At 38.1% G+C, this 15,632-nt stretch overlaps 1 protein-coding gene across 6 annotated transcripts in view; it reads left to right on the top strand.

Annotated features, from left to right (window-relative positions):
* The window catches only part of JMJD1C (jumonji domain containing 1C), a 306,160-nt gene that overhangs the window by 247,535 nt on the left and 42,993 nt on the right, over positions 1-15,632 (top strand). For all 6 annotated transcript variants that reach the window (XR_010920649.1, XR_010920650.1, XR_010920651.1 and 3 more), the window contains 3 exons: positions 5,083-5,255; positions 5,691-7,891; positions 10,750-10,951. Coding sequence is in view for 3 of the 6 variants with exons in the window: in XM_067552587.1 (XP_067408688.1) it covers positions 5,083-5,255; positions 5,691-7,891; positions 10,750-10,951 (2,576 nt within the window). In the remaining 3 variants the exon portion in view is untranslated. The remainder of the gene's footprint in view (positions 1-5,082; positions 5,256-5,690; positions 7,892-10,749; positions 10,952-15,632) is intronic.

The raw sequence follows: 15,632 nt of genomic DNA, 5'->3' as shown, positions 1-15,632 counted from the left end.
TGTGCCAATAAGATGGCTGTTTCATAATGCACACGTGAATGGGGGACCAAACTAACATTGCATTGGCAACCTTAATTCTGGCATTTCCTGACTTTTGATTGCTTGACTTTGTAACTTTAACTGACTTGTAACATAGTTATTTGGTGAGGGAGAGGGCAGCGGTTGTACATAACTTCCTAAGGTTTTTAACATGGAAATTGAAGATATAAACATTTCATCATGTGGAACTATATTATGTCATCAGTAAAGTTAGGACTTGTAGATCCACAGCACAAAACTTTACCACTAAAATTAATGCTGAACTATTAGCAATTCAGATCGCATATTGCAAAGACTTTAAAAAAAATCTTAAATGAATCAAACTGTGCAATAGAATCTCTGTGGCTAGAAATCCCATGCTTGAATATTAAAAGCAGTAGGAATATGCTACTGACCACCTGACCAGGAAGGTGACGCCGATAGTAAAATGCTCAGGGAGATTACAGAGGTTACAAAAACAGAAAACCGAATAATAACGGGGAATTTCAACTATCCCCATATTGACTGAGTACATGTCACCTCAGGACAGGATGCAGAATAAAATGTTTAGACACCATTAATGACTAATTCTTGGAGTAGCTAGTCCTGAAACCCAAAAGAGGAGAGGTAATTCTTGATTTAGTCCTAAGTGGTGCACAAGATAAGGTCCAAGAGGTGAATATACCTGAACAACTCAGTAATAGCAACCAATCTTTGTAGGGGGGAAAATACCAAAGAAACTTACCCTGGTAGCATTTAACTTCAAAAAGAGGAATGACACAAAAATGAGGAAACTAGTTAAATAGAAATTAAAATGAATAGTCACAAGAAGGAAATGCCTATAAGCTGCCTGAAAACTATTAAAAACCACCATAATAGGATAGAGGCTCAAATTAAATGTATATCCCAAATAAAAGAAAAATAGTAAGAGGGCCAAGAAAACGCCACTATGGTTAAACAGCAGAGTAAAGAGGCAGTTAGAGGCAAAAAGGCACCCTTTAAAAATTGGAACTAAAATCCTACTCAGGAAAATAGAAAGGAGCATAAACTCAAGCAAGTCAGGTAATAGGCAAGCGAAAAAAGAATTTGAAGAGCAATTTATCAAGACACACAAACTAACAGCAATTTTTTTTAAGTAATCAGAAACAGGAAACCTACCAAACAATCAGGAGGACCAGTGGGCATCAAGGTGCTAAGGGAGCACTCAAGGAAGACACGGCTGTTGTGAAGAAGCTAAATAAACTCATTCCATTAGTCTTCACTGCAGAGGATGTGAGGGACATTCCCATACCAGAGCCATTCTTTTTAGGCGACAAATCTGATGGATTGTCAGAGATTGAGGTGTCAGTAGAGGAGGTTTTGGAACAAATTAATAAATTAAAAAATAAGAAGTCACCAAGACCAGATGGTATTTACCCAAGAGTTCTGAAGGAACTCAGATATGAAATTGCAGAACTACTAATTGTGGTATATAAATTATTGCTTATATCAGCCTCTGTACCAAATAATCTGTGTAATACCAGTTTTTTTTAAAGGCTCCGGAGGCGATCCTGGCAATTATAGGCCAGTAAGCCCAACTTCAGTATGAAGCAAATTTGTTGACACTACAGTAAAGAAAAGAATTATCAGACATAGAAGAACATAAATATGTTGGGGGAAATTCAACATGGCTTTTGTAAAGGGAAATCATGCCTCATCAATCTATTAGAGTTCTTTGAGGGTGTCAACATGCATGTGGACAATGGTGATCCAGTGGATATAGTGTACTGGGACTTTCAGAAAGACTTTGACAACATCCCACACCAAAGGCTCTTAAGAAAATTAAACACAACATGGGCTAAGAGGGAAGGTCCTCTCATGGATCATCAACTGGTTGAAAGATAGGAAACAAAGTGTTAGAATAAATTATCAGTTTTCACAGTGGAGAGAGGTAAATAACAGAATCCCCCAAGGATCTTTACTGGGACCAGTGCTGTTCAACATACTAATAAATTATCTGGAAAAGGAAGTAACAATTATGTGGCAAAGTTTGCAGATGATACAGAATTATTCAAGACATTTAAGGCCAAAGCAGACTGCAAAGAGTTACAAAAGTATCTCTCAAAACTAGGTAACTGGTCAGTAAAATGGCCATGAAATTTAGTGTTTTTTGATACAAAGTAATGCATATTGGAAAACATAACCCTAATTATACATAAAAATGATGGGGTCTAAATTAGCTGTTATCACTCAAGAATGAGATCTTGGAATCATTATGAAAACATCTGCTCAATGTGTAGCAGCAGTCAAAAACCCTTAGGAAAGGGATAGATAATAAGACAGAAAATATCATGCCACTATATAAATCCATAGTATGCTAACACCTTGAATACTGTATACAGTTCTGGTTGCTCCATCTCCAAAAAGATATATTAGAATTGGAAAAAAGTACAGAGAAGGGCAACAAAAATGATTAGAGGTATGGAACAGCTTCCATATGATGAAAGGATAAAAAGACTGGGTCTGTTCATCTTAGAGAAAAGATGATTAAGGGGGGATATGATAGAGGTTTATAAAATCATGAATTATGTAGAGAAAGTTAATAAGGAAGGGTTATTTACTCCTTCACATAACACAAGAACAAGGGGTCATCAAATAAACTTAATAGGTAGCAGGTTTAAAACAAAAAGGAAGTACTTCTTCACACAGCATACAATCAACCTGTGGAACTCATTGTCATGGGATGTTGTGAAGCCCCAAGGTATAACTGGGTTCAAAAAAGAATTAGTTAGGTTTATGGGGGATAGATCCATCGATGGCTATTAGCCAAGATGGTCAGGGATGCAACCTCATGCTGTTGGTGTCCTTAAACCTCTGATTGCCGGAAGCTGGGACTGGATGAATTGCCCTGTTCTGTTCATTGCTTCTGAAGGATCTGGCACTGGCCACTAATAGAAGACAGGATACTAGGCTAGATGGACCATTAATTTGACCCAGTTTGACCGTTCTTAAGGGAATAAGACACTCAGTTTGCCAGTAGATTTCACAGCAGTTTGGTAGATGGCAGAGGAATGTTGAAACTCAAGAAACTTTGGTTCAATTCCAGGTTCTGTAGGGAAGTGTGCTCCAGTGGTTATAAACTCTTCTGCTCATATCTGTCCGTGTTCCTCACTGTCCCCCTCTTTTCCTGTTCATATACACCCCTGGCTTCTGTCCTTCCCCTCTGCTCTTATCCAGATACATTCCTGGCACCTCTCTCTGCCCCCCCACTCCCACCCTTCTGCATTGGAGTCAGGCTGATTTTCTTCTTTTTCTTGCTTCCTGAGTGCCAGCAGAGGAAGAATTGAGATGGTTTCAACAATATCCCTACTCTCATTTCAGTGCCTGATGCTACAGTGTCCCATGGCAATTTCTGGAAAAGTCGTGCTCAATCCCTGCTGTGCTGGGATGCAGTATGCTCAGTTCAGCTGGCATGTTGGAGCTGCATAGGGATGAAACACGCTCGGTTCAGATGAAATCTTTGAAGAGCAATGCTGCCTGCCTTTATCAAACTTCTGTTGAGCAAACTGATTTTTCAGGGCTTATAATACAGCCTAATTTTGCTTTTCACAGGGACTGCAAAAGGCACGTTCCTAACACTAGGGCAATCTCCCTACCAAATTTTAAGTTCCTGCCTCACAGCATGGAGGTGCTAGAGCTTCCCAGTGGTTATGTAAGGCTATTGTATGGGTGAAACATCTTTTTTTCCAACACTCATTCACAGACATAGCTGAGCCATTGTAGCTGAACCCTTTTCCAAAAAATTCAGTCTGAGACAGACACCTGGCAAGGAAAATATCAAGTGATTAAAGTTTGGCTAAGTCCTAAACAGTTGAAAAAATGACCTCATAAGAGAAAGAGGAAGGCAATCTTAACTGTAGATGACAGAAAAGTAAATTAATTTCACTTAGTGATTTGAAATCTGTTGGTCTGCAGGTATTCAGTTTCTTAATTATCTTGTTATATAGCAATTGTCTTATGCTGATTGTTGTGTTCTAGTTGCAGCTCCAGCAACCTTTTTTGATTTTCTCAAAAGCTTTACTATGTCAACCTTTAAGTCAACCTTTTGGGTTTCATAGTGAAGTACTCACAAGTCAGGAAGTTAGAATTAAGGTTTCACATGCAAATTGACCCCCTTACTTGTGTGTATTATGATACAATTGTTAATTACCATATTGTGCACTATATTTCAATATAAAAATGTTTCTATCATAAACACATTTGTATCCAAAGTAATATGTAATCATTAATTTTACATAAGTTTTCACCTTCATTTAAAACCTCATATATTAGTTTTCAAATAAAGATGATCATAATACATTCAAGCAAGGAAGTAGAGTTAAAATTGTACATTCACACTTAAATTTTGTATTTCCTGACTTTTGAATACTTAACTACACAACTTTAAGATTTCCTTAACATAATTTGTAGTTTTAATAGTACTGTACTGATTGTGCGATTGAGTTGAGCAAACTGTGATTTGGCTAAATATAATAGGTTACCTAGGCTTATCCATAGTTAATCATTTGTAGCATGGAGAAACAACGGCCAGGAAAGGAAATGTTTATTCTTTGATCTGTTTTATATTTACAATTGAAAGGTATTCCCAAAATATATTAAACCTTATTTATTTTTAAAGAAGATATTTGAACTCTAATCATTCAACAAATTAACTAATAATTAAACTTACACTCTACTAAACTATCAGTGGTTTATTAATTTTAAGGAAGTTGTTTAAAGAGAAGCCCTGAGATGAAATTCCAAAAGTAAAATGATCAAGATAGGTATTTGAGAATCAAAGCTCAGAATACATGTGGAAAATGTTAACATTGTCATATGCTATAAATCAAGTCAGTGGCATACTCAGATATCCCTACTCTATCCAAATATGCCTCAAAAACTTGAAGAAAAAGTATATGATTTACAATGATAAAGTATATAGCTTACTCTCTGTTTGTTGGTAAGATTTAAAAAAAAAAAAAAATGATGATGCTGTGCTTGGGTTCCTGTGATAATTTTGAAGTCTGATTTTGTTGCTGTTAACAGAATACTCCCAGCCCTTGGTTACACCAACCCACCCCTGTGACCTCAGCTGACAGTCTTGGGTTACTGAGTCACATTCCTGTAAGACCATCCAGTGCAGATCCTCATCGGCCACTCAAATTGACAACACATTCTAGTCCACCATTGTCCAAAAATATAGTAGATCATCACAAAGAGTAAGTTCACCATTGTCTAAATCATTAAACTGATGTCTAAGCTAATGTTTACAGTACTAGACTGTGAAGTTCAGTAGCTTGTGTTTTCATTTGCCTTCATTCCAATTCACTTGTAAAAATGCATGACCAGGCATATGCAAAAGTGTGACAAAATATGTTCTCAAATAACAGGTAAAATTTTCAAAAGAGTTGAAGTAACTTAGGTGTCTAAATCCCGTTTTCAAAACAGAAAAATTGACTTTCAATGGGACTTAGGTTCCTAAATCACATAGAAGTTTTTGAAAATTTTACTTGGAATAAAGAAATTCATCAGCTTCATTTTGTGATACTAGATAATTTTGTTTGGAAGAGTTGAAGAATATGTCCATAAATTCTGTTGGCATACTATAGTATGTTTGTAACCAAATTTAATCTCTTTTAACTTTTTTCATACAGAGAATTGGAGAGGACAGCATTTAATGAACCTTTACGTTCTGTTACGACTGCACCAGTAAAGACTGATCTGGAACACAGCAGAACACAGACTCCAAAAGAGAATCATTTGCACAGACCTTTTGTGGACCCAATGTTGAGTCAATTACAGAGGCCACCTCAAGAGACTGGAGAGCGACTAAGCAAATATAAAGAAGAACATAGACGGATACTTCAAGAGAGTATTGAAGTTGCTCCTTTTACTGCTAAAATCAAGGCACTTGAGGGCGAGAGAGAGAATTATTCTAGAGTAACACCATCATCATCTACTAGTCCCAAAAGCCATGCAGTAAAACATGAGAGAGAACCAGAGCGTTCTGTGTCAGAACTTTATAAAATCAAGCATTCAACACCACAGAGTTTGCCACAAAGTAATTATTTCACCACCTTGTCTAACAGTGTAGTGAATGAACCACCAAGGTCCTACTCATCTAAGGAAGTTTCAAGTTTGTATGTCGATAAACAGAATAGTTGTCCTTCAACAGTAGCTAATCCCCAGTCTTTCACTTCTTTTATTTCATCTCTTTCAAAACCTCCACCTTTGATTAAGCATCAACCAGAGGGTGAAGGTTCACTAAGCAAAATATCAGAGCAGCTTTCCCATCAAATGACATCTCACTCTGTAAATTCTTTTAGAAATGACTGCAGAAGCCCTTCTCATTTGTCAATTTCTACTTCAAATACACTCCGAAGTATGCCTGCCTTACACAGAGCACCTGTGTTTCATCCTCCAGTCCATCAAAACCTGGAGAGAAAGGAAATAAGCTATAGCAGCCTTTCACCCCCAACCCTAACTCCAGTGCAGCCAGTTAATGCTGGTGGTAAAATCCAAGAATTACAAAAACCACCAACTTTAGTACCTGAACCTAAGGAAGCGCAAACAATGTACAAGAACACTTCTGAGCAGAATTTATCAGATATTTGGAAATCTAATAATGCCTCAAACAATGAAAAAGTTGAGTGGCATGTTGAGCGAACCAGTGGAAAATCGCAATCTGCCACAGCATCTGTTATTGTACGTCCACCTTCTAGTACAAAATATGATAGCATACCAGTAATGCAGTCAGCTTCCAAAGATCGAGTTAGTGAAAAATTTGCAGCTGGAACAAATCAAACAGACTGCCTGAAACCAATGGAAGCCAGAGACACTGGAAGAATAATTCTGCCAAATATGAACTCAGACACTACTTACACACAGTATGAAAAGAACTTTCCGGCTGCCTCACAAGGCAGCACTCCCAATTCTGTCTCACCTACCACAACTGTAATGTGCAGTACCAAAACAGATGTAACCACATCTGCAGCCACAAATACCAATGCTTCAAGCAGGGGTAGTTCAGAAGTGACTTATTCTTTATCAAACACAATTTTGGCCTGCAAACTACTAGAATGTACCTCCTCTAGAGCAGTAAGTCAGATAGTGGCACAGGCACAAGTATGCAAGGTCAGTACTATAGTTCCAGTTACACCAGCCAGTGGCAAGACAGGAAGTGACACTGAGCCCAACTCTGGCCCAAGTGACTTTATCCATTTGAAAAAGCACAAGGCAGCCTTGGCTGCAGCTCAATTTAAAAGTAGTAATGCCAGTGAGACTCAGTCCAGTGCTGTGAAAAATCAGATATTTACAGCCTCCATTTCCCCAGACAGTACTATCGTCTGCAGTACAATAAACAAAGCCAACTGTGTAGGCAGTGGGCAAGCTTCCCAGACAAGTCAGCCGAACTACCACACAAAACTGAAAAAGGCTTGGCTTACAAGACACTCAGAAGAAGATAAAAACACTAATAAAAAAGAGAATTCAGGGAACAATGTATCAGAAATTATTAAGCCATGTACTGTTAATTTAATAGCTTCTACATCCAGTGATTTACACAATAACATAGATAGTACAATCCTAGCAGATAAATTTGTGAAAGAAGATAAACATACAAGAAGAAAAGCAAAAAGGACTTATGAATCTGGCTCTGAATGTGGAGACTCTGATGAAAGTGAGAGCAAGTCAGAGCAAAGGACTAAACGGCAGCCTAAGCCAACTTACAAAAAGAAACAAAATGATTTGCAGAAGAAAAAGGGTGATACAGAGGAAGAAGTAAAACTCAATGGTGTTCTTAGCAGGAGTGCCAAAGAAAGAAGCAAGCTGAAGTTACAGAGCAGCAGTAACAGCAGTAAGTATATCCGTTGATCTGAATTAGAAAAGATAAGAAACTAGATTATAGACACTTGTGAATTATAATACTATTAATAAATGGAGAGTTTGTGATATGATAGTACATGAATGAGAAGAGTTTAAAGGAGCAGTGTCAGAGGTTGGTAGGTCTACAGATTCACCAATCTTGACCCCATCTGTAATGTCTTAGTTTGAGAAATTCATATTTTATGTGTATATGTATTAGCACAATTTGTTTCTTGGTTTGAAAATATGCATAAGCCTCTCAATTTAAAGTAAGCAAACTGGTGTGCGCATACTCTGTCATAAAGCACCAATACGTATGTTTGTAGTCACATTTGGTTCAGTCATACCAATTTTAAAGAATGAATAAAAACTTCAGACCAAGACAATGTGAACATCTGTATTTTGGGGTGGTGGGCTTCCATTTGAGGGTTCATTTTTATTGCCATATCTTATTTCTCCCTCTGATGAGAAGACTACAGGCAATTTCCTCAGAACTCTCTTGATGGGGCTTTTTGTTTACAGTGAAAAGGGTACATTAGACAGAAGTGTGAGAGAGCCCCTTCTAGTCCCCCTCCCCAGATGCTGAGCATACTGCCTCTACAGCACTACCACCCCTGCTGTGTAAGGGAATGAGGTATAAACTCGGAATTTGACTTGAATGGTATGGTATTGTCATAGATACTGGATTGTGACTAGACTGCAGGAAAGACCTTATTTAAGTAAAACTTTTGAAAGAAAATACCTTATTGCATATAAATGTCTAATTTGTTTCTTACAACGTTGGTCTAGTGTGAAAATTCCCCATTAAATCACATTTCATAAGATTTTTACTAAGCTGGTACAAAGGAATAGATTTTAATTTTTATCTGAATTTCTTGGCTTCTCAGTTTCACAACCCTACATGATTTTAAGATTCTGTAATCACTTGAGGTTTAATTTGTGTAAAGTGCTGGGCCAGTTCCTCAATCTGTAGGAGATGCTTCTGGAGTAGATCAAGTGCTGTACCAGCAATTTTAATCTTTTTACGAAGGGGAGGATCAAAGAGAGTGTCACTTTCAAGTTTTTCTAAATATTACTCAATTTGGGACTTGAAATCGAATCTCACATTTGTGCATAGCTTTCACTAATGCTAGATGATCCTCATACTATAATGAGATAAAAACATTTATGGGTTTGTTGTAGAGGACAATCGTGTACTAATGTGGGGGCATGGATTAGATGGTTTTAAAGGGAGGATCCTTTCATATTTTATCTAGTATTCTATCTGCAAGATAACTGAGAATTTCGCCTGCAGCACAGAGTAAGCATTATGCATTAAAATGTGGACATATCCCATAGCATCTATTTCCTGTGATTTCAGGAGAGTGGAAGCCAAGCAGTAGTAGATCTTGGTCCTTCCCATCATCTTCTGCTTCTTCTTCCTCCTCATTGGTATTTCTAATAGATTAGTATTTGATATTCATATCTATCCATCTTGGATATTTACATGAACCCTCTTATATTGTTATCTGAGTGCATCACACTCTTTAATGTATTTATTCCTTAACAGGCCTATGAGGTGGGGAGTGCTATTATCCCATTGGGATAATATAGGAAACTGAGACACAGAGACACTGTGACTTGTCAAAGTTGTACAAGAAATCTGTGGGAAACAAGGAACTGAACCCAAATTTCTGCAGTTCCATGTTAGCACCTTAACATTTGGACCATCCTTCATCTAATATGCAACTTTTACCCATGTCCACAGGATATGAACTTTAAGGAGTAAAGGCAATTTGAACTAATACCCCATCTCTTTGCAGCACCAGGACTCTGGCATGAGCTCCCATGATGGGTGGGGATTCAGGCAGCCCAGCCAGAATCTTGTACTATAGATGGGTCCCTAGCCACTGGGCTGCTCATGCTGCTGTCTCAAGCATGGCTGGGAGGGGAGGCAGTGACTGCTGGGTCTCCACTTAGAGCCAACCAAAACTGGGGAGGCAGGCTACCCCTCCCTTCATTGCACTCTTGTCAGAAGTAGTGGAACACCATTCCTGCTCCCCAAAAAAGTGCTGCAACACAGTTTCGGAGCCTACTGGCACTGAAGCACTGTATGTAAAAGTTATTAAAATGAAAGACTGGCTAAACAGCATTGTAGATTTAAATTGTATTTCTGCTTTGAAATGTGATTGTGAAAATTACAGCATTGTACTCAACAGATCTGCTCCCTGTGTGTATTCAGTGTCAGATCTGCTGAGTTAAATAATAAAAATAAGTTCTTACTGCTTTTTGCTGCTGTTAGCCCTGTAAAGCCAATATGTTTGAGAGGGTGTGAGCTGGATTCTGTTCCTTCTTGTACTTAATGAACAAATTATTTAAGTTCCAGTTACATGTGGATAGAACTTTAAATAGAACTGCACTGAATTAATCATGTGTTTAACTCTGGATGAAAACATTGTGAAACAGCAGGTTTTGGAGGCTTTTGGTTTCATCCATTAAATTGTTACACACGTGTGTGTGTGTGTGTGTATGTGTTCTTACTTGAAATAAAAACTTAATCTGCCTCTCCTGGATATTGAATCCCTTTACTGTCTGGGAATAATCATGTGTTGTGGCAGCAGTTTTCTGTGGAATACTTACCAAAATGACATACCAAATACAAGAGAAAAACACATTCGGTTTACATATGTAAATCAGCAATAAAATGGTTAACATCAGTTTTGTCTATATAACATTAAATTTGTAGCCAAATTTTTCAAACGTTAGTGCTTAAAGTTGTTAATGACTTTAGATGGTCTACTGTTCCTATTGAGTTCTATATATAGATCATTTGTAAATTTCTCGTGCCTTAAGTTTTTGTTGTTTTTGCAGCTGGCATACCTCGTTCAGTATTAAAAGACTGGCGTAAAGTAAAGAAGTTGAAGCAAACTGGAGAATCCTTTTTGCAGGATGACTCTTGCTCTGAAATAGGGCCCAATTTGCAGAAATGCAGAGAATGCAGACTGATTAGAAGTAAGAAAGGTGAAGAACCAACTCACTCACCAGTGTTTTGTAGATTTTATTACTTTCGTCGGTAAGTGCAGTATTTTTTGAAATATTAATTTTTTTTATTAAAAAGCCCTTTATTATAATATGCATGTTTATATTTCTCAGTTCCTTTTGTGTACTGGTCTTGTTGGTTGAAAAAAGTAGGCTTTATGTAAAACCGCAGCATTATACCAAAGATATCTAATCAGCTAACTAGCCTTCCTGAGGCAGAAAAAATATACAGTAGTGTTTCTTAGGTCTAGCTTAGAGTAGAAAGAGAAATCATTCATTTGTCCTTAAATCAGTGGGAAAGTGCCCGTGAATTCACACATATTTGCTACAATCTGTATTTTAATTGGCCGTTGATTGATGCAAGTTGCCCATGTAGAGTAAGCCTCAATGAATGTTAACTCAATTTATTAAGTACCTGTGTGGATGCATCTCACTTATATAGTAATACTTTGGTGCAACAATCCTTTCACTGTTGTCCCACAGTGCACCAGTCACTGCCAAAGAGGCCTGTCCAGTTATGTTTCTGCATTCTACTGTTCAGGAGTCAGTTTGACTGGAAACCATTCTGACGCTTTGGAGTTCAACCCAGACCAGTAAGGAGTTGTCACTGCCTGCCCTGCAACTCTAGATGCCTTAAATGCTGTGTTGCTCTGGCTCACAGCCCTGACACCAGCAGCCAACATACAAGTATGAGGTCACACCCTAGCTTCCACTGCTCAGTTACTCTTTTTGGGGTGACCCCATTATCCTCCCAATCCCGAATTCCCCAAACCTGTCTGTGTTGTGGTGTCCATTCTCTTGCTGAACACTTTCAGCAGTTAAGTTTGCGGCTCTCTTATAGAGATAGTACCCAGCTGCTTGTTACGTTAACTGGGGTTAACATTCACTCTGTTTTGATCAAAGCACTGAATTGGTTTATAGCAAAAGTAAAACAAAAAGTCATAGGTGAAAGTGATACCAAGTATAAAGAATAAAGCTAGAAAGTGTTACAAGCAAACAAGAGTAAAAATATATGTCTAAGACTGAAATCTGATTTAAGAAACTAGAGTCTCTTGTTCAAAGAAGTGTGTCTCATCAAGTCTCTTTTCCAGGATGGTTGACAGACTCTCTGGCCAGGATCCTTCGTAAAGCTTGAAGTGCTCAGTTCCTTTGTCTCCTTAGGTGAAGGATGCCAAAGTGGCTTTTTCTCTCTCATTATATCTTCCCAAAGTTCACTGACCCTGCTTCAAAAGGCAGGAAGGCTTCCTGGGGGTTCAGTCTCTGTCTCCTGTCGAGATTAAGTTATCATCTTTCCCCACTCTCTTGATGGCTCTTGATATAAATGTGCTTTTCTTTCTTTGGTCACACTGTGCTTAATTTACATTGGAGACCCATCAAACAGGTGGAACAACATTCCTTTGTATGGAATAGGCAAAGCTTAGGCAGTGCTTTCCAAATACATTTTAAGAACATAATTTCAGCTCATATCTGGTAAGTTCTTTATGGGTTTATAGTACATACATCACTCAAGAATATAATGATTGGTGAGTTATTAATATTCCAGAGATATTACATGCCATCTTTTGGGTTTATATCATGACAATGGTGTGCCAGCTGGCATTTGGATGCTTTTAGGATCACAGCCACCTATGCATATAAATGGTACTGTATGTTGCACAGCTCAGTGTAAGCCATATTCATAGGGTGCAATTTTCTTGGTTACAGAACTTTTTTTTTCAATAATGATTTGTTGGTACAATGCGCTATTGAATAGTCTCTTGATCAGACTGCGCTGTGGGGTGAGGAGCATATCCAGTCCTAGCTAGGCATATACTGTAGGAATGCCATGGTGTACCACCAGTTGTCTCAGCATCTTTCCATGTTTGTGATCGAGTGTGCTGAGAAGGAATGATAGAAGGAAAAGGAGTGAACAAAGGAGAACAGCAAGTCTAGTTTTGAACACACTGGGTAAGTAGGGTCTTCCAGAATAATGGCTGGAACAGTCACTTTTGTAACATTATCAGAGAAAAGGGTTCAGTCTTGACCTTAATGGAAAAGAGTGCTGTTGCTGAACATCTTTCCATCATGAACTTTTCAGCCAGTCAACAATGATGTTCATGAACTGCCCACAACAATCTACCACGACCTGCATCATCATGTAGTACCTCTTGCCTTTTATGTATGCTACGAGGACACAGAATGACCACTTGGGTTTCATCAGTTGCTTTGTTATGCACCAGGAGCCCTAACTCTTCAAATCCTACAGTAATGTATGACACATCGTCCTCATTGATATGTGTGCCTGCAATGCCCTGTGAATGGCTTTGCATACCTTTCTCACAACAGCAACAATAGCGAACTGAACTATCCCAAATTGCCTCCTAATATAATAGCGGCAATTGGGTAACCATTTTCCTCTTGTTAGTAACTACTCACTTTTCCACACTAATGGGGATCTCATCATTGTCCTCTGGTGCTTACGGTGTCAGGATATGGGCAGTCCAGAGTTCCAGGAGTCACCTTAGGACATCCTGAAGTTCTGCAGCCACTGGCCAAAAAGTGTGTAACTCTCCAGGAATAATCACAGAGAAATATACCCTACAAGCAAAGACTCAAGGCAAAATTGGATGACTCTTAATCGATGAAAGCAGGCAATTCCAAACAGAAGTCTGTACAATGTTCTTATTGTTCTCTGGATTGCCGTTTATGCTCCTACAAAAATATCTGTCACCTCTAGGCAGCTGTCTGAGATGCCTCATTTTGGCCTTTCAGAAGTCAAGCATCAACTTTTCAATCTGGCAAGTTACATGACCAAAGAATTGTACTACTTTCAAACCATTCTAACATCAGTCAGTTCTGGTAATACCCCTCACGGTATGATTATGGGAGTTTCCCTAGAGGACAGTCAGAATTTGACCCCCTCTTCCTACAATTGTCTTTGGCCTACCAGTGCAGAAGAAGATGGTCCAGAATACACTGTACTACAATTAGTGCAATATAATGCTAGTGTGGAAGCAGAGCAAAACTATATGTTGACTTGTACAACTGCAATACCAGTGTAGTCAATTCAATAGGAATTTGAACACTTGTGCTGTTACACAGACTGATTTTGGTAAGGTAAGCAAGACCTTAGTTATATAATGTCTTCAGTGTTGGATTTAAAATATTTTTCTGTATTAAATTATATGTACACAGCAATGATCGGCTTACTAAAGGTACTACTGTGTTCTCCTTAGATTTGTTCTTTTTTTCTTTGGGAAAGAGAGTATTGGATGTTAAGTGAAAGCATAGAATAGTATTGCTACCATTTTAAAATTCAGTCATTTAATTTAAAGAACTTGAATTTTAAACACTGTAGTATCAAATAGAGTTTATTTTCATTGTATCATAGACAAGAGATCTGAATTTAAAGTCAAGATTGCTTTACAATCTTGTAATGACTTGTAAGACTCTGATAAGAATCTTATCAGGCTTTACTGTAATAAAAATGAATGGGTTCTTTTTGCTACCTGCTGATTAAGATGAGGGTCGGTGCATCATTTTTGGTACTGTACCAGTGATTATAAGTTACACTTTAGTTCTGAATGTAGGACATTTAGTTTTAGTAGTGCTGATATTGTTAAAATACTTCATATATGTAGCTGTTTATAAGTAAACTAGTGTAAGTTATTCTGTGTTATAGAGGATTGTGTTGTTCAACAATACTGCTTTGATACAGGCTTACTGACAGACAATTACAACTGCTTGGGAAATATTTTGAATGGTTTTTTTAATTAAAATAATACAAAGTAGGACACCATGCAAATTTTAGGCATTTCAAAGATAAGAAATGAGCTGACCTGGTTGCCTAGAAGTAATGATCTGTACTGCCATGTAGAAACCAAAGTTCAGTTTTGAGACCGTTGTTCACTTGACTAACAGGAGTGTTAATCTAAAGAAAGTAGGAACAGATAGAGTGATCACTGTCAGCCAGCCTTTGAGAATCGTAGGAATGAATTAGACCAAAACTGAGTGAAATGCCTTACATTAGCTTTAGTTTAAGTAATGTAATGATAAATGTTAATAGGAGAGTCAAGTAAATTGGATTGAACAGGTGATTTATCTGAACATTTATTCTTTAGCTTCAGAATTTCCTCGTTATATTTTCTGAAAACTGAACTTTGTAGCAGCAGAATTTGTTAAAGCAAACAGGAAAAATGTTTGCTGTGGAAAGTTAATATTAGCCTTTTTTCAACTCTGGAGGACTTGCATCGAGATTTCTTGTTTAGGTCACGTGAAAATACAAATTTGGTTTCATGCAAGTCTGTTACCTTGAATTGTTATTTTAAGATGTAGGTTATGTCTACACTGCAGGTGGAAGTCTATTTATTTTACATCGACTTTCACCTGCTGAATTTTAGAAGTCGCAGGAGCGTGATCACACTATGGTCATTGAATCGAGGTGTTGCATCCCCACTAGCCATGCTTGGGTCGACAATCAAAGCAGTGCACTATGGGTAGCTATCTCACAGTACAGCTAGATGCAGAGGCTTTTGGGAAGGTTGTCATCCTGCCATGATGCAACGTGCTCCCTCCCCCTCCATTCTTGTCCCAAACAAACGGACAGATGCTTTTTCACGCCGTTTTTCTAAACCCTTCAGTTTCTGCCCTGTGCACACCATTGCTGGAGAGGCATGGAGCCCGCTTAGCTCTGCACTATCATTGTGAGCATCACAAACACCTCACGACTTATCCTG

The sequence above is a fragment of the Emydura macquarii genome, unplaced genomic scaffold (assembly GCF_026122565.2).
Source record: "Emydura macquarii macquarii isolate MOO-44397 ecotype Brisbane River unplaced genomic scaffold, CSIRO-AGI_Emac_v2 contig_1390, whole genome shotgun sequence".
NCBI classification, from domain to species: domain Eukaryota; kingdom Metazoa; phylum Chordata; order Testudines; family Chelidae; genus Emydura; species Emydura macquarii.
This window is presented reverse-complemented; position numbering and strand designations above follow the sequence as displayed.